This window comes from Dermacentor albipictus, chromosome 5 (assembly GCF_038994185.2).
Source record: "Dermacentor albipictus isolate Rhodes 1998 colony chromosome 5, USDA_Dalb.pri_finalv2, whole genome shotgun sequence".
NCBI lineage: Eukaryota > Metazoa > Arthropoda > Arachnida > Ixodida > Ixodidae > Dermacentor > Dermacentor albipictus.
In genome coordinates, this window is record NC_091825.1 from 57,908,014 (window position 1) to 57,931,028 (window position 23,015).

A 23,015-nucleotide genomic window follows, 5' to 3' on the forward strand; every position below is an offset into this window, starting at 1 on the left:
GCGCCACGCCACTTTGCGTTACGCAAAACACACACGAATGAAATGGAGACATTGCTAGCTCTTGCTTAACCTCTTCGCGAAAGCTTCACTTCCCATATGTTGCAAGATATGGTTAGATCTGCATAATTTTACCATCATTACAACTTCAACTTCTCTCGCATAAAGTTTGTTTATCAAGTTATATAATTTATTTATTTAGGTATTTATTTAATTTGTTTATTACTTCTACCCACAATGGAACCAAGTAGAATAGGGTGGACATAGATGTGTAGAGTCACCTTTAAAACGTGCTAATGAAGTTTCTAAGTAGACCATTCCAAATGTCAAAGAAAGGTCCAATACATCAGGATCATAAAAAAGAACAAATACAGCCACACGAAAACATACATTAAATATTAACTACGCCTCTGAATCAAGCAACATTGAATTATGAGGCCAGGAATTCTAGTTGTAGGGAAGAAGGAGTGTCTGCAACCGTCTACGCCCGCAAGAACAGGTTTCACACTCTTGCTGCGCTTAGCGTGGGACCGCTTAGCTCTTCTGCTTTCATACCAAACTTAGGCACATAGAGTGAGTGGAAGATGTTAGGTCCTACTACTTTGCGTCTGTCCTTAAACGAGTCTAATTTGGCTGAGGAGAGCATCTCAGATGTTCCTCGCTGCGCCTAAAGTGGTTATAGAGAAACCTGGCAGCTAGGCGTTAAATTTTCTACAACTTATTTCTATGGGCTGCTGTGTGGGGGATGCCAAGTGATGCTGGTGCATTGCCGAAAGGGTGCGATTATTGATTTCTATGCCTTTAAACTTACTGGCAAATGGAGATGCCTGTTTGTGTTCTAAGAACCATAATTTGCGTGTAGCACTAGAACAAACATTTGCGATATGTATTGACCTGTATTATATGGGAAGTTATTATTACACCCAAATGCTTTTGCTGCTGAACATGTGTAACCAGCTTTGTACTCATGTCATAGGTAAACTGGAGCCGAATAATTTGTTAGTAATAAAGTTAAACAGTTTTGTCGAAGTTTATGACTATGTTCGTGAAGTCACACCAGTTTGCTAGCAGCAGAAGATTTCTGTTTCATGCAATTTGATCTATTACGCTAGCACTTTGCTTAATTTTATTCAAGAAAACAGTTCGTTGTTGCACATTCTGTGAACAGTAGAAAAATACGTGTCAGTGGTGTGATGAATGCAAGCACTTATTACAGTAATGTCCATGGTCGCGCGCTAGCAGCAACACCATTTCTAGCAACGTATGTAGTGCCGTCACTTCTTTAGTAATCCGCTATGCTGTCAAGGACTATTCATGATACGGAAACACCAGAATTCTAATTCAGACATTCCGTAGTGAAACGTGCCGGCAAATAAGCGAATTACCGCAGCGGCAAAACTGATGATGCGTGATGCCCGAGTGGCTAAGCCAACAACCATTCTAAAAAAAAAAATCTCAGTGCACTTCCCCTCTGTGAAGAAGGATGACGAGTGAAGCTGTGTATGTGGGCCATTTAATGGCGAACTGCACTTTCTACCCGGGTCGGTCTGGCATTGCACTATCTTCGGGATCGGCCCACGTATGGGGAGTGCTTAACGCCTGCTTCACCACCACCACGGGTCGGCCCGGCATTGTACTATCTTCACGATCAACCCACGTATGGGGAGTTATTAGCTTACCACAACGACACGAAAATGTCCTTTGCGATAGAGGTATACAGTTTCACTGTAATGTGTCAATGACCTCAACAGGCTTGACCATGTGGGTCAAATTTCACGCTTCCTTTCTTACGACTGCTTCTGAGCGATCGTTAAAGAAGCCTAAATGTAAAGCGTCCTCGTCTAATCAGCTTTTTGTGTCAGAGAGTGGGCGCAGGAGAGTTGCTTTAATTCCTTATGTGCATTTGAGTTCGCACTGGTTAGTGACAGTTGCCGTACATTATGGCGTTGGTATCATTTTTTTTTTCCGTGGCATGAAAGTTGGTGGTCTGTGCGTTGTGATTGATAGGCGTGCACGGATTGGTGCGGGAGTGAGTGACAGCGCTTGCTCTATTAAGAACGTTATCAAGTAGACTGATTGTTTTTCTGGAATTATGCATGGCATTGCTTGCGTGCGTGACAACTTCTATCTCACACAGACTCGCCGGTATGTAAATATCAGGCTACGGAAACGTGCTAATGCCGAAAGGAAGTGGTGTCGTCGCATCATGCCAGCAATTGTCGTGATTGTGGCTGTGCTCCTTGTTGATAGGATATCTCAATCATGAAACACCACGATCAGCATGCCCGTGAAATTGCTGAGGCATATAACATTGTCAACAACAAGAACATGTATATACTTGAGCTACCCGCCGTGGTTGCTCAGTGGCTATGGTGTTGGACTGCTGAGCACGAGGTCACGGGATCGAATCCCGATAGGGGCGACATGCGAAAACACCCGTGTACTTAGATTTAGGTGCGCGTTAAAGAACCCCAGGCGGTCGAAATTTCCGGAGTCCTTCACTACGACGTGCCTCATAATCTGAAAGTGGTTTTGGCACGTAAAACCCCATAATTTATTTATTATAATTGAGCCACCAGTTTCTCTATGAAACGAGCACATCACGTCCACTGATTGCTTGTGAATATGTTGTGATTTTTTTGCGCAATCCACATCACTTTCATAATCACTGTCTATATAATCTTTTCCTTCCACTAAAAACTTTGAAATGCTTAGACCAGCACTTGTCTTGTATTATTTCTCGTGTTCGGGTTTTGTGTGCGCTGTGCAAGAATGCAATACCACACGTGCAAGAAAAAATGACCTGCAATTAAGGATCCTCTCCTTATTGAAATGCGTAAACGCCCTAGTGCACTTTTCGCTTTCATTTCCCCACCCAGGCAACAAGAGTATTTAACCTTTTTAACACGTGTTGACTACACGTGCTGCCAGATGCTAAAGGGCTGCATTATTTACTTAATACTGCACTCGCTCCTTATCTTTGTCTTTCTTCTTTTGTTGTCACATGTAGGATTCCATGTGCCTAGTGGTTTTCTATTTGAAAGAAGAAAATACTTTTTTTTTTATAACAAGTAGTCGCAGAAAAGAGGTGGCAACAATGTCTTCTTGAAACTGACTTCAATTCACGAACGAGCGCACTCACTTACGGCATGGTACTGGCTTGTACCTATCAGTGGCTGGTGTAGGCACCACGGACCCTGGAATTACAAATTCAGAGCAAGGAATTACTTCTTCACAATCATGACTACTCTGGACAAGTTGTTTCGAGACAATCATGTTGCGTTTGCGAGTCGTTTCTCGGCACAGTCACTGCGACGAATGACGCTTGGCTTACCCGGCAATGTATTGATGCACTCTCTGTACAGAAAGTGTGGCTTAATGAGGTCGTCTTTGACCATTCTTCATACAGCGCATGTGATGCTGTTGTTCCAATTATCGCTACGTTCAGAAACACAAATGATGTTGCCGGTAAATGCTACTCCTTGACGCATAACGAGTTTTATTTTCATGCGAAGCCTACTAGCCGCACAACCACGCTCTTCCTTGCTGCGCCGCGCGCGGCCGCGTAGCTAACATATGACGTCATAACAGCTGCAAAGCGGGTGCTTAGCTTCGCCTTCAAGAGTGGAACGCGACAGCGTTCCCGTCGACCCGCCAAGGGGTGTAAGACAATGGGCTACGGCGCAGCGACTACGCGCCCCGCATCGGACGCGGTGAGCGTCGAGCAACGCAGCGTTCGGCGCGACAACGAAATGTGCGCCTGAGCAAGCGACGCACCCCTGAGGCTTAGAAACAGCTCGTTTCTGAGACAACACCGCGTTCACTAGAGGCGCTTTTGTACCGCTTTGAGGCATCGAACTCGTGACTCATAAATAAAGAAAAAAATGGCTGTGGCTTAGGTAAGGTTAAGCCCAGGATGCGAAGCATACTAGCCTTTATTTTAGTTGTTGAACCACTGTTTAGCCTGGTGAACTGCTGTTGCTTGGCTATATTTGGTTCGGCTAGACGAAGAAACAAGTCATGCATTACTGCTTCGCCTTCAAGAGTGGAACGCGACAGCGTTCCCGTCGACCCGCCAAGGGGTGTAAGACAATGGGCTACAGGGCAGCGACTACGCGCCCCGCATTGGACACGGTGAGCGTCGAGCAAAGCAGCGTTCGGCGCGGCAACGAAATGTGCGCCTGAGCAAGAGACGCACGCCTTAGAAACAGCTCGTTTCTAAGGCAACACCGCATTCACTAGAGGCGCTTTTGTACCGCTTTGAAGCATCGTACTCGTGGCTCAGTGGTAGCGTCTCCGTCCCACACTCCGGAGACCCTGGTTCGATTCCCACCCAGCCCGCGTCTTGCAAGAGTTGAGCCAAAGCCACTTCTCCTCTGTCGTGACGTCACGGTGTCACGTGGTTTCATGGCGACACCGCCGCGCCTGAGGAGCTGGGTTGAGCTCTCGTAATATGCTTCGCATAAAAGGAACTCGTGGCTCAGTGGTAACGTCTCCGTCTCACACTCCGGAGACCCTGGTTCAATTCCCACCCAGCCCATCTTGCGAGTTGTTTTTTATTCTGAAGTGCCTGCTGGGATTTATCGCTCACGGCCAATGCCGCAGACGCCGGCACCGACGCCGATGACACCGGCTTTTCTGCGACACGAGCTCCTTAACGCTGTCGCGTTAAAATAAAGGCTAGTATGCTTCGCATCCTGGGCTTAACCTTAGCTAAGCCACAGCCATTTTTTTGAAGCCAACATATAGTGATAACTGCGCCGAGCGGAAAAATTTTGCGGAAAAAAAGAGGCCAGGCGGACAGGGTACACACTCACTAGAAAATGAGGATTAATTCAAACCTTGCTATGAGCGACAGAATCAAGCATGCGCCGCGGAAGTACGCACAGCGGCCTCGAATGGGCAATTTTTTTCCGGCGAATTTTCTGCTCACCGAAATGATGAATAAGGAACACTAACAAATCCAACAGCATACAGTCCTAAACAAACCTGACCTTTGAATGAGATGATGTTTAATGTCTAAACAAGACAAACATTGGGTTACGAATCAAAAGCGGCGCATTGCCTCTTGACTGATCTCCGATCCCCAGACAGTGCGGTGGCGAGTACAAGTAAGCTTACACCCACAGGGAAGGGCAACATGGGATTAGAAAATAAGGCGAAAGATTGCAACCATAAAACAGAGCACATTTATTGTAAATACCACGCATCTAAATGCGACAACAACCACAACTGCATTTTCACCAACTACTACAACAGCAGTATCAACAACAGCAACAAAAAGAAACAAATTACGGGGGAAAAGTTGCAAAGGCCATTGGAAGAGAGCCTCAGTGCGTGGCACAAAAACACTTATCGCACATACCACACTGTAGTGGATGACGGCAATGCACTAGCTAAGGGCTAAAGGTAATCAACAATGGAATAGGAACAACGTGAAAAAGAAGCCGCGTGAAATAACGTCGAAGAAACATTAGTGAAATGCGGCCACTACTACTTCAAAGAGAAGTGAAACCACGTCGGTCAATTTCCATCAAATAAATGTAAAATATACCTGACAACAAATAAACCGCGAAGATTGAACGCTATATAAAGACTCGGGTAAACAATTACACATGATATTTCCAGTCTCAAGAAAACAAACACAGATGGAAAAGGAAACGTGCGGACATCTAAAGCTGCACATGCAGTGTGTACATGCGGAATCTGTGTTCAGCGCTGCTAAAGGAGCAATCACTTCAGCTCCTCTGTGGCCTATTCTGTAGCTGCACTAACGAATATAAGCACAAACTAAGCCACGCACGTCATAACTCTATAAGAGCACTGTCCAAGAAAGCTAGCTGGGTGGTTTCTAAGTGAATGAATTTGCTACAAATGAAACTTTTTCCTATCTATTTTTTAGACACAACCGCTTCGCCAATCGATGTTTGCTTTGCTATAATCACACTAGCGGATATTTTCATCTTTGGCGCCCAACATCGCATGTTAAAACGAGGTCTTGTACATCAATTCCCTTCCCGCCGTGACAGCTTAGTGACTGTGGCGTTGCTCTGTTGTGTTCGAGGTCACGCGTTCGATCCCCGCCACGGCGGGCACATTTCGATGAGTGCCAAAGGCAAAATAACTCTCGTGCACTTGGACTTAGCAGCAGGTTACAGAAATCCAAGTGTCCAAAATATACCTACATCCCAAACTATAGCGTCCTTCAACATGACATCGTCATTTCAGCATGTAAAATCAGAATCTACAATTGTATTCAACCCAAGGTTGCATGTTTCAATGCCTGGCATGGCGGCAGCACTCTTTTGGAAGTGGAATGCAAAGACGCAGAGTTAGCGATCATTTTGCGCAAGTGCAAAAAGAACAAAACGTAAGATTCCTTGCTCGTATTATTTTAACACCGTTACCCGTCCGCCTAGGTTTCTTTTCCTTTTGGTTTTATACCAATGTGGGCTCTAATGCCAGAGACAGGCTCACCTGTCTGGCCGCTGCGCTGTTGTCCTTTCACCGTGTGGCTCATATTTCTTGTCTCAATAAATTTTTTTCCGCGTGATAATATTCACCTTAAGCCAACTTGGAGCCCTTGTATATATACGTTGTTTGTCGCTTATTAATTTTTCTTTCATATTAGTTCAATATAATCGCCACTTTAATAGAAATTCTATAGAAACTGTGATGGATGCTTGGATAGTAAAAAACCAATGCAATCTAAGGAGTTGCAGCAAGGTACCTGCAAGCAGCAGCTCTGTAAATAGTCCCTTTTCAACAATTTGAAGCTTGAGTGAGTACTTACAAGAAGGAATAATGTCATAGCGCAGTTTAAAACCACGTCCTTCCTCGCAGCAGTCACTCACAAACTTCAGCTCAACCTTGTTAGTAGTAGACATGATCGTCTTGGGTCGCGTCTGTCCGCAGTACCTGCATGTATAAACATTATATATATAGGTAGTTATTGCCCTCATGTTCGAAGTATTTTATTTGACAACTAATTCCAGAATAGATAAACAGACTTCGATAGACTGTTGCAAATTAAGTTTGGTTTAGATAGTTTCTTTTATCGCAGTTAAATTATTACTACTGGAAAATTTGTGTATAGGGCCGTGAAACCTAGCATTAGGAGAATTATGTTTTTCGGTAGTGTGTCTTTAGTATTAATGTTTTCCATAATTGTCAGTAGGTGTAGGATACCTTGTACAAATTATAGAGGTGCCTTGGGTAAATATCGACGGCAGCGGTTGCAAAATGTTGCGAGGCTCTCCATCGGTGTGTTGGCCTTTGATAGTATCAGGCGTCTTGGGATATTTGCAACATACAGTTCAGTGGCTAGGATTTTATGAATTTTGGTAAAGAGATAAAAGTGCCCTGTAGTTTTGTTGCTTGGTTTACGAAATTTCAATTCTGACAGTGGTATGAATCTATAATAAAAAAAGTGGCTTCAGCCTGTTGGTAATTCGCAGTGCGTATAGTAATGTTGGATTGTTTTCTAGCTAACGGTAGTGTTCAGGGTTGTTTTGCTGTATGCAAGCCAGTGCTTGTCCTTATATAGTAACAAAATGACAGTACTTCCATCCTTACCTGGTTCCTAAGTTACAATGTCGTCCCAGGAACTTAGATTTGAGATGATCAGACAATCGGAGACAGGTATTTTTTACAGTTGCTTAGCTTCGATTGGCTTATAATTTATTTAGTGACAGTGTTACGTTATATATATATATATATATATATATATATATATAAAGGGGAAATTCACCCTCCTCTCCACCCTGTGGGTTTGCGCAGCACTATTACGTCACACTCTTGCGTGTTCCTCGTAAATTCGTAAATTTGACTTTGCCTACCATCTGCTAGCCGCCTGGTTAGTTTACATGGTAGAGCGGCTCCACCGCAAAGGTGGTGGTCCCTTGTTCGAGTCCTGGGCCAGGACGAATTTCTGCTCAACTGCGAAGCTTTGCTTTCGAGGAACCCGCATGGGTTTTCGTTGTAGCACTTCACTACGGTTGGGTGGTTGTCTAATTTTCTCTTTATTATTTACCCCTCTCCACCTATATATAGGTATCTGTATGTATATATATATATATATATATATATATATATATATATATATATATATATATATATATATATATATATATATTTAATGCGGGAGCGACGTTATGCAAAACATCTATTGTATTGTCTTTGCTTTGTATTGATGCATTTTGTACCCCACTCCGACTCACAGCCTTTCCAAGATAGCTGCATTGCTGAAATAAATAAACAAAATATCTCGAACACACCGATTTGTTCTGGTTCTGAAGTCCAAGTCAATTGTGTTCCCAGTGGTGTCGTCTCACTGTATGGTGCATTGTTGTCTGCCAAAAATTTCTGATACACATTGGTCAGGAAAATTCTATGAGGTCCTTGTGAAGCTCGAATTTGTGTGTTCTTCGTTGGACAAAAGTTTGCACCCTTGCTAAGCAGGTCTGTTTTATCCCTGCTTAATGCTTATGAAATTTCTACAGCATTAGATTGGTTTAATTCTTTGGAGAAATCAGCACCGTCTGGTGCTCCTAGTGTCGAGATGGCTCTTGTTGGCTGCTTGCCTGAGATAATGTTTTTATGTAGAGTTCGTTTCTCCCTCTATGTGTCAATCAATTTCCTAGAATGTTTTTGTCGTAGTGTTGTAAGTCACTGTGTCTCAGCGGGTCTGCCCAGCCTACCCAATATTCTCACAGTGGCAGTACCCAGCGGCCCAAAAGTTAGATGAACTAAGCTCAAGAAAATTGAGCAGAAACCATTGATGGTCATTGTCAATGTAGTCAAATAGCTGAAAATTTCAAGCAAGATTATGGACATTTTTAAGAGAATGATCACCTGGAAGGCCGCCTACATGTTGCCTCATATCATTTAGGTGCTGATTGTTCTGTTGCTAAAGGGAGGCGAGAACAGGGGCGCTATAACGTAAACCTATTCCTATATATCTTTATTCCAATCTCCTGACGAGAAAATTACGTAACCACCATCGTAGGCATCGGGTGGTGACCCGTATCGAATTCTGAACAGATCAATCAGATGCTCTCCTCATTTATAGGACGTCACTTTGGTTAATTTAGCAACGAAAACAATTGCCTACATTGAGCGGCTTTTCTTATCCAACAAGCTGACAAGAGGCGAAGAGCATGCTCAAGTGGCGATGGTTTCGGTGGGGCGAGCCAGTGCAGTGAAAATAGATAACTGGGTGAAGAGGGTGGTGCTGGCGTCTGCGATTGGTCGACTTCCCTGTATTTGGCTTTGCGGGTGCCTGGTCAAAAATTGTGGCGCCTTGCAACAGTAGGCTAAGAATGCTGTTAAAACGAATTCTCATCAAAGAAGAGTTGGCAGAGCGACGTCGTGTACGTGCCGAACTGGCTTGGTAGCGTTACACTGCCCCGCAAGAAGTTTTATTATGCACAATAAGTCCATGCTCTCCGGCAGGTGCGAACAGCCAGTGCCAGAAGTGTCAGTGGGCAGCCATCTCCTATTCGTTTCGGAACTAGGCAGATTCTGGCTATTCAGAAAAAAAAAGTTTTGTACAGCGTATTACTGCATCTTCAACGCGTACACGTCACTTTCACGCGGCGAGTATTCGCGGTTTTGTGACGTCGCGTGACAGAGAGGCGAAGTGACTGCAAACCGAAATCTTTTGACAGATAGCAGAAGGCTAACGGCTGAAACGCATCGAAACAGAAATAATTGCTTTTCTTTTGTCCAGTCTAGTCATGCATAATAAATGTGTTGGTGTCTAGCCAGATGCCGAGTTATCGTAATTTTAGTAACGACGAGTTACAGGAACGCGAAGTTGGGGCGACCCGCAAATTATTTCGACCAGTCTCGAAGGGCTGATTGCAGAATTGGAATAGAAAAGTATGGAATAGCTTTACGCTATAGCGCCCCAGAACCCTTCACCAGTACACCTGAGGTGACGCCACGGCCCCATCCTTCAGCCGCCACTGGGAAATAGGGTGGCGGCAGAAGAGAAGGCGCACTGTCCTTCCCGAGAGCTGCACCACAGCATTTGAACCATCAAAGGTGCCGCAAAGCTCTCGCATGGCAGCACGTGTGTACCGAAGAGCAAGTTGGCAATCGGCGACCAACGCGCCACGTAACTCGCCTGAACTAGAGTCGCAGTGCTGCCACCCTCTGAAGCCAGTTTCGCCATAAGTCGAGAGAAAAATTTACATAGGATATATATATATATATATATATATATATATATATATATATATATATATATATATATATATATATATATATATATATATATATATGCACACATATAGCAAAATATGGTTGGACTAAAGCTGAAATGATGTGTCGCAGTGCAAGTTGTGCTGACAACACGGACACTAGCTTTGAGCCATATTCGCAGAAGAAGACGTCACCACGTGCATGCTTTGCTGTTGGACAAAGTTGTATTGGACCTGGCCCAAGTACAAACATTACATGGAACCTTATTGGAATTGTAAGAAAGATCGGCGCCGGACCTCACTTACACAAAGTGCCAGAACAGTGCACCACTTCATGACAGCAATGTAAAAAAAATGGAATAATTGGTATATGAACAACGAAGTGACGCAGCATCACCACAGTTATGTATTGAAATGTAATTTCAACGAATTAGAAAATTGTCACTTTCTTTCCAAAGAAAACTTGCCCAAACGGATGACTGCTCGCACTCCGTACAAAGTTGTTTTGCCTATAGGCAGTTCCGGATAAACTTTCATATACACATGTATAGTGAGCTGTTTAGCACCACGACCGCATAGTCCCGCTTAGTCTTAGGTATCGTTTCGCTTATGCCCAGATGTACCAGTGTTAAATCAGAATGGTGAGGTGGGCTAGTTGATCGGTGTCGAGCGCTCGTGTTGTCCTCTTGCAGCCCTTCTTCCTTTTTCCTTTTTTGTCCTTTTTTTCCGCCCTTCAGAGCTTCTCGCTGCAGAAATCTTACAGCACGTGCCCGTGATAATTTGTTTGTAGTTTCAGCATACGCTTCTCTTATCGCTTTGCGTCAAATATTTCATGCAGTACGAACGGCGAACTCGTAGTAGCCATACTTGTTTAAATGGCCGACAGCGTGCGCACCGTGTCTTTTATTTGGCGAGATGTGTTCACTGCGCTGATGTAGTGAAAAGTCATACTTTGCATACTAATGCAAGGGCAATTTGCAGAGACGCAAATCAAAACATACCATCACGTCAGGAGTGTGGTCGTTTCAATGCGTTAGCGCGAAATTGCCCAAGGTTTCAACTAACTATTTCCCTACACAATACCTAATATCTTAATATCTAGAAATATTGCCCTGCAATTAGCAGCACTGATCGACGGCCCCATAACGGGCGAAATAGGTGAGGGGCTTGCGCAGAAATTATCGATGATAATTGTCAATGTATGCGAAGAGCCCCATGATGATAGTCGCCTTATGAAAGGAACGATGCGCTTATATTATATTAATAACAATAATAATAATATTATTATTATTATATTATTAAAGATTATATTTATCACAGTGAGTACAATAGTTATTGCGTTATTCCATAGTGCATGGACCCCTTCTCCAACACATTTAAAAAGAAAAGCCATGAGCTTATGCGTATGCTCTAGGTTCATGATGGACACAATGAGGCCGCCCTTGCGTGCCCTTTCAGGGTTTACCCGCAGAGGACCTACGCGGTTTCCAGTTTGATTCATTCGCGTAGCTTTTTCGGCTGAGAAAAAGAATGGAGAACTATCAAAAAAGGATAAAAAAGAGCACAGAAACCCGCATGCTTTCAATACCTTTACGCTGAAGATAATAAAATTTTACAAATAAGTTTGGCCATAAGATTTGCAATAAAATGATGCATGTCAACCTAGACATAGTGTTCGTGTTTCATCTTCAATTTGAAAAACCAAAAATACATTTTCTGTATGTTCAGAAAAATGGGCAATAGGCTTTCTTTGTCCTCGTAGCATACCGATAAGATACGCGACTGAAAGCTTCTTGGTGCCGCAGGCAAGAGCGCTCACGAAACCATCTTGAAGGGCCCCTCGCCAGATCACTGTGGAAATTTTGGTTATGCCCTCCAAGGTGCCGTCTAGGGAGTGTTCTGGCGCGATAATTTTTCACGTTCGTTTACTAATAGCAGATATAAAAATATTGGAAATGCCGCGAACCCATGATGTCCGGAGGCAAGCGTCAACGCCAAAAGAGCAATGCTCTTCACTTGTTCCCTCTAGCATGCGCAAGCAAAATTCCTTCCTTGCTTTCTGACCTACTATAGCCGAAGGATCGCTTGAAGAATACGTCACATCAGCCGCCCCCTTTGATTTATTTTTCTCGAGCATATTTGCCGAGTGGCTTCCTTCCGGTAACAGTCTCGCGTGCTCGAGCTGTTCCGTTTGTCTCGTTTCGCGTAGTGGACGACTTGGCACGCTCTGCACGAGAGCACCTGGCTATCTGTATAAGTCAGTGCCACAATCACGACCTCTGAGGCTGACTCGAGAACATGAAAGAGCATGATCGCAACGCTTTAACACAATAAAAAATCACACTGTTCCGTTCTCAGCGTGCGTAACTGCACGACTTGGGAACAAACAGAAAAAGGGAATAACATCTCTCTTGCTACGGTTCGAAGTAAAACAAAGGCACGCAGACATTCGCTTGGTGGGTTTGAACATTGCTGTATATATTAATTCGTCTATTGAAGCAAGAGACTAAACATATAACTGACGTTGTATTGAAGAAACCTCGAAGTCACGTGCCAGTATGAATGGCGTGAGAGCATTGCCATGTACGTAGGCCACAGACGAAGACGCGGTGGACATCGAATCTCCAGCTGGGTGCGCGGCGCCCGCCAGCTGGGAAAACGGTGTTTCGTTAGAAATTTATTTGCTTTTTGCGGCGCGAAGGGATGTAATACATAACAGTCACGATTGTTAGCGCACACCGTATGCACTGCGCTTATCAGCTCATAATGGTCAGACCTGTAAGGGGCCCTTTAACCAAACTACATGTACGCTTGCCGGCGCACGAAAGCTCCCGCCCGCGAGCCTTGCGTTTGTCGCGTTTCGTGAGGAATGGTGGCTAGAACTTACAATACGCGCGTCAGCGCGTGCCCTCTTTGCTCACTATTTTCGCCCTGGAAGGCATCGTTTCTTATCTTTATGATGCAGCCCGAGCAACAATATTTGTCTGGAGAAAATATCCATACTAGCGCCGCCCTTCGACGCGTAGGATGTGTTCCCAACTATCTGCGCATGCGTTGGTACGTGCGCATGTACGCAGGTATGCGCGCCCGCGTAGGAACGCGGGCGCGAGCCATCGCGCGCCGGCAACCGTACATGTACTTCGTCCTTTAGCCACGCGCCGCTATTGTGGCGTCAGAAATTTTGTTTTCATTTATCCATGTAGCGTACCGGATGGCTGAATGAAGAGGTCACGTTGTACTGAGAACTATCTGTAGCGCACAGATTAGGTATGGTATTTGTTCAAAAATCTCCAATCCGCCGTGGTTACTAGGTGGCTATGGTGATGGGCTGCTGAGCACGATTTCGCGGGATCGAATCCCGGCCACGGCAGCCGCACGTCGAGGGGGGCGAAATCCAAAAACACCCGTGGTACTTATGTTTAGCACCACCTTTTATAGCGGCTGCTAAAAAGGAGACACTTATTGTGAATGATGAAATAAAAGAGAGTTCTCTTTTCTTTCAGTGCCGCAAATATATACCATGGATATGAAATTTTCTTTTTGTTAAATGACATCCAAGTGTGTCTCTCTTTAGAATAAAATGATTTTTTTCTCAACGTTGGTTCTCTCATCACATAGTCGCGCTTGAATCGCAGCTCCCAATAACTGATCCTTGCTGATGTCGGCGACTATTGGTACTCGACCGCTTTTCGCCCATTGGCGACCCATTTGGAACCAATGCTGACAACAACCACAAGGGCGAGATGTGATCTATGAAGAAGCCTACCACAGGTCTGTTTGCGCGCCTGTGCTGTGTGTTGGTATGCTTTGAATAAACATACCTCTCGGACTGCAATCGGTCGCCAACCAACTTACCGCTGCGAGTCAGTTTCGAACTTGCCCGACCGGCTAATCTCGAGATAGTCCATGAAGCAGGTGTCATGGTCGTCGCTTCTAATATCGAAGTAGCCATCGAAGCTCAGCTTGATGCGCATGCCAAACATGGCCTGCAAAACATGTATCGAAAGTACACATCTATTACGCGGCGCCTGTTCACCATGTAACACATTTTAATATGGAACTAAAGATATTTCACAAAGTATACTTGTTTATTTCGGAACACTTTTCCTCGCTGGCTTGCGCAACTGGACAATCTCGAGAAAACGTTCAGGCTAGAAAGGTAGCTTAGAGGGAACTGCATTTGTGACGTTCCTTTTTACATCGGCAAAATATTTCGAAGCGCGTTATACCATACAACCATGTATTTTATATTTAAAATTTATTTTATGTTGCTTGTTTACTGTTTCTTCCTGTTTACGAGCCATGACAGAATGGTCAAAGCCGTCCTTTGCTTTTTTAGTGCTCACTATTTCAGCGTGCCTAATACTGAGTACAAAGAAGAATGCTACGCCAAAAGCAGAAAAGTAAACCAGCGCCGTTTCCCAAATAAAAGTTTGATGCAAAATCAAGCCTACGGCCTTTTTACTCGCGAATACGTGATGTGTTTTGGTGGTGTGTTGTCATGCCGTAAAGGTAAAGAAATCTGTCTAACAGAGATTCATAGATTGATTATTGGATTGATCGATGAATCAAGTTACTGAGGTTTAACACAGGCAGGAACTAGGGATAGTCTTCGTAGCTGAGTGGTGTTGGATTGGAGACTCCTAAGAACTCAAGTGCCTTTGAGGATATGTCCTCAGGACTTCAAAGGACACTTTAAGAAACTAGTTCAGTCTATAGGATAAAGTATTATTTAAAAAGTATATTCGTATAAGTGTTACAGCAATGGTTTCATTATTAGAATAAAATTAATTAGGGTCACTGTTTCATGTTATCAATTTTCCGCGAGAACCTCAGCGCTGATAGTCATTGTGACGTCAACAATTTCAAGGTATTCCTTTTGCATGTGCATATTTGTTTCTGTAATGACGAGGTAGATTTTCTGAAACTTCTTAAGTTCAGCCCTTGGCTCTTTTAGAGCACATTGTGGTGTATGTTTACCGACAAAAATTAGCACGGCACCAGTGGGCGCCGTAAAATCCATGACTTCACGGCGCCCTGGTGCGGGAAGTTGAAGGACGCGTCGCCACCTGTCTCTTGCTTTTGATTCTTTTCCAGCTCACCAAACCTCAATCGATGTAGTTTTCTTGCGCTGGAGTATTTTTATTCACACAGCTCAAACTTTTCAACTTAGTGTTCCTTTAGGTACTTATGTAGCCTGATGAGAAGAAATGCACCGATGTAAAGCCTGAGCTCCTTGCTCGTCTTATTTATGATCTGTATTTATAGAGACAGAACGTACTGTGCAGGAACTGAAATAACAATTTTCTTCATGTTTGGATGCATTTGCAGCTTTCACTTTGTTCTTGTTATCAACTGCTTCGTAATTATAGCATTGAATTAAAAAAAGTGGTAATTGCAGTTGAACCATTTTGCCATGGAACAGCGGAGATATTTTTACGATGCCGCAGATATGCAGGTTATGCACATTGAAGTGGACCGTTAATTGGCATGTTCTTACCTGTATCCTCCATACACACAACCTGTGGGCCCCGTAACTGTATGGATAGTCGGGCGTGGTGATGTATCCCGACCGGGAAAGCCGCAACACACCACCGCAGGGTGACTGATGCAGGCGAACGCGGATGCGGAAGCCACGATCGCGCCCTTTTGCGTCCGTGTACATCCGCATGATGATGACGCTGTCCTCCATCAGAAAGTTGCGGCCGCTCTGGGGACCGCAGTACCTGTATAAAGATGAGCAAGCTCCATGGCGATTGGACTGAAGCCCAGAAGGGGACGCAGAAAGACATAGACACAGAGCGCTGTCTATGCGTTTCTTAACATCTACGTCGAGCGTTAATTATTTGCCTACATAGATACGAAACTTTCTTTCCTTCTGTGTCTCCGTTTCCGGTGGTCATTTTCGCCATGAATTACCGATGTTAACCTTTTAACACCAAGCGCCCCGTCAGGTGTCCCAAGAGAGCATTGCGTCGCAGGTGCCTTCTCAACTGCTTTGTTAGCACAGCTGTGCTTTTGCTTGACAGTGGTGACATATCGGGACGCACAATGACGTTGTCCAGTCTTGAAACAAAACTTTGAATTGTGGAAACTGTCTTTTAATTTTGTGAATGAGCGAACTAGACATTTCATAAATAGGTCTACGTGTGTGGGCCTGATGCCATTCCTTTTGTTTGTACACCTATCACACGCTGCATTCTCTTGGAGCGTTCACAGAGATAGGAAGCAAATGTTCCACGCGTTAGAAATCTTGCATTCATTTCCGGAACAATTCGTGAACACAGGCTTTGCTTGCATTAAAGTACTTTGATAATTTGAAAGTACCGCCTCTCTTTGCACTCTGCCACCACCGCGCGACTTCCTCGCCTCCTCCTCGCCCCTTGCGCGTGCCCCTTGCGGGAACTAGTTTTGCCCTCGTTTCCCTGCACGACGATTGGTCTCCTTGCCGTTGCCCTTGGAAGCGCGGATCTTGAGTTTTCGTTGTGTTTTACTTTTTCGATGGTGCCATTTTTCTCCTCAGCTCGAGTGGGTCGGCGGAGCGAACGTTACATGCGGTCTTTCCTGCGATGATGTGCTAGCGCTATGCCTTGCTGTGGCGCATGTAACTTCAGCAAGAAGCCTGAATGTTGTTATGCAGTTTTTTATGATACGAAAAAATTAAGGAAAGCACCACGGCTTGCGCAAAATGCAGTGGCAGCATTAAATTGGCCAAAAGAACTTTCTTCCGACAAAGAACAGTGCTGTTTCAGAGGTAAGGTTACCTTCTTATTGCTCATATCAAGGCATACCTTAATGCCTCATTTTTTAATCCTTCAGGTCTGCTAATCAGCGTTTTCGCTGCGGCAATTCGTACGTAGCATAAAAATGGGAGTGCCCTCAATATGCTGAATATTCTGCTGAGATTCATCAGCTCGCATGTCGTCAACTGTAAGTCAGCCGGATGCAGCACTATAGGTTCCGCTTTTAGTTGTGAAGATACATGTGCCAAGATACGACCTCACTATCGCACTTTTCATGATTGTTTGGATCCGTTGCCTGTTTTACTGAAAATAGAAGTAGCGGCTCGTAGAAGAACTTTCTTTCCAGTTTACTTGGACGAGTGCGTCAGTCACTTAGGTACGATAAATGCAGGACCCGAAAAAATAATGGCAAGTATATGGGCGGCTTTGCGGGTGATGAGCGCTAGCTAGTCTACTTTACGTTTTTATGCGTATGCATTCTTTTGTGAGAACCCCAGCCCCGTCACGCAAAAAGTGTAATTTCTTGTATCTGCATAAAAATACGCAGTTTGTAAACTTAACACATTTAATCGTTATAACAGTGTAAATGCAAATGATTGGTAGCTTTATAAGTGATAAGGAAGAGTATGACCTACCCCCTGCCTATAAAAAAAACAAGAGAATGCTCCTAGAGTAAAAGGGACTCCTTAGAAAATTCATGGGGAAGCTAATAGCAGGGGCGAGCCAACTTCAAATATGCGGGTTGGCCAGCTTGAAATTTAGGTATGCCAAGTTGAAATCTGGGGGCGGGGCAGATGAAGTTTGGGGGTGCGCCAACTTGAATTCAAGAATACGGCAACTTAAGTTTGGGGGTGGGCCAACTTGACATTGGGGCTGGACCAACTTGAAATCTGAGTGTGGGCCAACTTATATACATATATATGTATAATATATGTATATATTATATACTTATATATCGGGATAAATGGAGTTGAATTCTGACGGTGGGCCAATTTAAACTTGCGGGCGCGCCAACTTTAAGTTTGGACGTGGGCCAGCTGAAATTTGGAGGCGGGCCAACTCGAAATGTCGGGGTGGGCGAACTGAAATTTGGACGTTGTCCAACTTAAATCTGGGCGTGCTCATACTTGAAATTTGAAGGAGGGCCAACCTGAAATTTCGGGTTGAGCCAACCTAAATTTCGTGGTGGGCCAACTTAAATTGGGGGACGTCAACTGAAATTGGGGGGTATGCTTACGCATGCCTAAACGACACTTTTGGATTATCTTTCAGTTTCTGAATTCGCTTTCAATTGAGCTGCCACGCACACATGGGTGCGTGAGGAATATTTATTTTCCTCACAGATACTGGTAGGGGGTGTTTAATTGATTGCGCGTGCTTGCTCGCACTGAAATTGCGCAACCGCCCTGTTCGGTTTGGAGACCACAGAGAAAAAAACTACGTCCTCTTTGAGAAGACAAACGCGTGAATGAACGATGCACTCGCAACTTATTCATTATAAGAAGGCACGCTATATAAAATACATGCTGCGCACATACGCGCGCCGGCAAGAAAAAAAAATTCCAACACAGCGGGATGTGCCTCAAGCAATACTGGAACAGATGCATAAAGTAAAGCATTTCATTATGTGGGAGAAAAAAAAATTACTGGAGTACAGAACTCGCCTGAAAGCTCTTTTTACGTCATTGTACCCCATTCATACGGCTTTAAGAGGAAATCAACCTACTCGTAAGCAATTACCTTCAGCATTCTCGATGGTGTTATCACCATTTGAAAAAATTTTCTACTCCACTGGGGCCCGCAAATGGCCCGAATTCATGCGCCTCAATCGAATACTGCGGCCCGTCCGCGGGATCCAAGGAGAAAGAGCGTGGAGAAAGAGGAGAATCGAGGAGGAAAGCGGTGTGGGGAGGAGAGTGTCGCTACTTTCAAATTATGAAGTGGTTTTAGCTTGCATCTGCTCGTGAGGCCACCTCAGCTGAAAAACAATATTGTTTTAGTGTTCCAGGAGAGTGTAATGAATTATGGCTTAGCCATGTCCGCGCAAGAAAAAGGGGATAAAAAGTATTTTGACATATTGTTGGACTTCTCCAGAGCCTCATTTTTTTTTAGTATGCTTTCGAAGGCATAGCGGTGGTAGCCTTTAATTCATGTATTTAGTCTTGCCTAACAAGCACTTTTGTCCCTCTCTCTCGATCGATCGATATTGAAGCCTTGCATCAACTACATTGAATATGAATTGCTTCTTTCTCCAAATACTGCTTTCGAAATTGATGGTCATGCCTTGCCCTTGTCAGGTAGTGTAGTATCTAAAGCATGCCGATGGCAGCAATCAATGTCGTCTGGAGGGGCAGGTAGCAGTTGACAAAACAAATCAGCGTTCACTATTAACGAAGCTGAATAGTCTGAGAGTAGGTCGCAGAAAATGTATGTTGCGTAAACTCTAATTTGAAAACGAAGAAAAACTGCCATAATGCCCCTCAACTGGCCAGGTCAATCTAATCACTCCGCAGCAATAGGTTGTAATTATTATTACTGGCATTGTGCTCTTCCATGTCCAATGCAAGAGGAGAGCATGTATACCAATGATCTTCAGTTTCCCGTGTTGTGTCAAATTACTGGATCATATGCCTAGAAATTTCATAGCTTTATCGCACCACCTAAACTTTTGTCCCTCTCTACTGAGTTTTGCTTACCTCGGCGATAAATGCACTTCCATAGTAAACCATCGGTTATCTGTTTTACGCATTTTATGACATTCTCAGCTCCATGCCTCGGCCTTAGGAAGAATATAACTGGACCTTGTTTCTTCTATTCATACCATTGTGTTCCTGTCTCTTAACTTACGCCTATTATTTTGCACGCCATCGTTCATTACGTCCTTTACTTATATTTCAAATTTCTTATCTTCAAGGTTTCAGCAGCATAGATTACAATGCATTGATTCTACGGCTTTCAAGGAAACCGGTAAACTGACGCGTGGGAGTGCCTGGCAGCTTTGTCTGCAAGTTTCTTATGATCGGTATCATATGTTACTAATTCGCACATTAGTTAAACCTACACTTCCATAGACCAAAAAGACTGACTACCAATCAAGAAGTCTTCTGTTTTCACATGAAACCTCAACAGGCGAAACCTTCTTCATATTATTCGTAAAGTTGCCTTGGCGCAGGTCATCTAAACCGTTGCTGAACAAAACAATGTGATGAATGTAGCTCTCTACCAGATTTCGTCATTCAAGGCCGCAGTTTTAAAGATGCATAAATGATTATTAGCTCTAGTACATCTAAACTGGTTACGCGTGTATTTCTTTTTTTTGTTTTCCCTAAGTGTGTTCTTGCTCCCCTTAATATACTTGACTGTTCTGTTGAATGTCACAGTCACGACAATGTTTGTATGACAACTTTCATTGGTGATAACTTTGCGTGTATTTTTCTTTTCCAGCCGGCATGTTTACCCTGTCCATGTAATGCAGCATCCAGTGAAGAGGATTGAGGAGAAGTGTCTCGCTGCCTGGAACCTCCCCTATTTAAAGACTTTTTCGATTTTGTTGTGACGAAATCTGGCAGCGACGGAATCTCTATGAACCTTTTCGGAGTTGTCAATGTCTCCTTGCTCTACCCATGACTACCTCCATAACTGCACGTATCTGCAGGTGTGCTTTTATGTAATCAATGATGGCCGCATTCTGTATATTCTGCGGACTTCGGAGTCACATTAGTCAAGGTATTGATGGCATCGCCTGTTTAGTAAAGTTTTCTAAATTCAGCATGTTTTCAGGGCTGATGAAAGTCGAGTGTTGGTCTGATTATATTTGTATATACAATATCCAATGCTTGGTGCGCTGCCAAAGGCAAGCCCGACTAATGGGCTTGCAATTCGTTACTTCTGTCTCGTCTCCTTTCTTATGGATTAATATTGCCACGCTTGTTTCATATGTTCATTCCATAATGATCATAATCAGATAGGGCGCCCATTACTACGCGTGTTTTACGTGTTCATTTCATAATCATCATCATCTGGTCGGGCGCAAATTGTCGAACTTGAAGTGGGTAGAAGATGAGGTGAACGACGTTGGTTGTTGTGGCTGTTTCACTAAAGGTGCCGTTCGCTGCCGGTGGACTTCTCTCGCTTTTCTTCTTTGAGACAATATGACTTTGTCACCATCCCCAAATATTTAGTAGACTTGAAATCATGGTATTAGTTATACAGGCTAGCAAGCATTTCAAGTAAAATAGCCCAGCCATCTTTTGTGAGATGGACTCTCATATAGCCACCTGCCGCACTTTGCAAAGCCCTAATAAGTTCCTGAATATTAATTTGCTGAACTTGAATATTTAAGCTATACCAGTAAGTGGCCTTCATTAAGTGGTAGGCACTCTAAAGTTTGGTATGAAATTTCTTACTGCCCTAATGCATAATCGAATTTGCTGACCAGATTGTTCAGAAGAGGTGACTGCCTACATATGGTTCCTAATAATACGAAGAGATTTTGTTTAGCATACAGGGTTTTAAACTGTTTACTGATTCAGCTTTTTTTCAAATGCCATGACTCTAAATATTCCTTATTTTGGTCGCGTACATCTGTTTGAACATTTCAGGAAAGAGGCTCTCACAAAACGTTGAAATTGCAGAAACATAGCGCCGACCTCACTTCAATACGATCATGAGATCATATGAAGCCGTAAATAGCTTGTTTGTCTAGTCTAAGGGTTTAAATTGCTTTATGAATCTTTTCTTTATCAACGAGCTTTTGTGTTGACTTGTGCAGGTGATGATGTTGACTGTTTTTCTTGTCGCTACCATTCAGCCTCTGTAGCCCCTCTGTCACTGCCCATAGAAGTTAGGTTGCAGGTTATTCAAACGTTTATTTTGCATGCTTCGTGATTGATAGGTACAGCCCACATCGAAAGTACAAGAATCACAGTCTCTGAAAAAACGTTGTGTTGCCGTAGACAGTAAAATGTAGAAGACTGCATTGTTCGCTCATCTTTGTACAGACTGAGAAATTAAATGCCAGGCTGCGTTCTCAGAGGGTATGCGAGGTGATAGGCGTCTCTTATGAGGTCTCATCGACAGCGCCTCAAAACTACATTCCATTCTATGAATACCCATCATTACACATAAGTCCTTATGAAAATCACGTCAATATCCTGGCAATCAATTAATCTTTGAACCATCAACGTTCAAGGCGTGCTCAGTTCTGCCTGGACCGCTTACGCTCTCACTTCGCCGGTTCTGTCGACGATGTCGAGGCCATCCTTGTGGCAGAAGGCACTACGCTCCATCAAGAACACCTCGAACGTCACCTGGATCCGCGCCATCTCCTGGAGCACGTCGTTTCCGATCTTCACCTGGACGTCACAAGCACATGCGAATGTGGTATTACCTGGGACCGATAAATGCTCAGTGATATCGAAGGTACGCTTACTTAAACTTCACGTAAAAGATATCTTTGGCTATCACTAATCTCTTACTAAACATCCTCAGAAGATTTCAGGTTGTAGTGACGCTGAAGAGTTGAACACTAAGACCAGCGTAACTTTATAATTTTCCTCTTCATTGCGAGAACCAGCAAGCGTGTTTTAAAGATAATTGCTGATACTCTTCACCGGTTATGGATCCTAAAAAAATTGTTACGTGAGTGACGTTTCGCTCACATCAATGAAGGGTGGAAGTGTTATATTGTTATTGATAGTCTTAATTTTGAACATAGCTTCTTGAGCTTATATGGTCATTGTTTCTTGGATTTAAGGTATAATGACTTGACTAAATCAATCCTTTCATTTTATATCATTCTACAGCGAAAGAAAATAACCTTCAACACGTAAATCAAAATAAGACTGTCTCAACCAGAAAGCTGCCCGTAAGATCCCATTATTTTTTTGCTTCAAATAAAAATTCTGGCTTGCTAAAGACTCGTTACCGTGAATCTTAAGTTTCGAAAATGTGTCCGTCATTCTGTCTGGGGAAGATAAATTTTTACAAAGAATAGCCGCCTATGTCGCGTTTTATTTATTGGTGCATATAACACGAGATATTTTTACATGAATTTTTACAACGTGTTGCA

The 23,015-nt window shown here is 43.6% G+C and overlaps 1 protein-coding gene across 5 annotated transcripts in view; it reads right to left on the minus strand.

The window, feature by feature from the left end:
• LOC135911198 (clotting factor G beta subunit-like) overlaps positions 1–23,015 on the minus strand; it is an 84,866-nt gene that overhangs the window by 29,910 nt on the left and 31,941 nt on the right. For 3 of the 5 annotated variants that reach the window (XM_065443390.1, XM_065443389.1, XM_065443388.1), the window contains 5 exons: positions 22,166–22,299; positions 15,703–15,928; positions 14,058–14,188; positions 6,791–6,915; positions 3,144–3,194 (listed from right to left, as the gene is read on the minus strand). In XM_065443390.1, coding sequence (XP_065299462.1) covers positions 3,144–3,194; positions 6,791–6,915; positions 14,058–14,188; positions 15,703–15,928; positions 22,166–22,269 — 637 coding nt within the window. In that variant the 5' untranslated portion in view covers positions 22,270–22,299. The remainder of the gene's footprint in view (positions 1–3,143; positions 3,195–6,790; positions 6,916–14,057; positions 14,189–15,702; positions 15,929–22,165; positions 22,300–23,015) is intronic. The other 2 variants (XM_065443392.1, XM_065443391.1) reach the window with 1 other exon arrangement.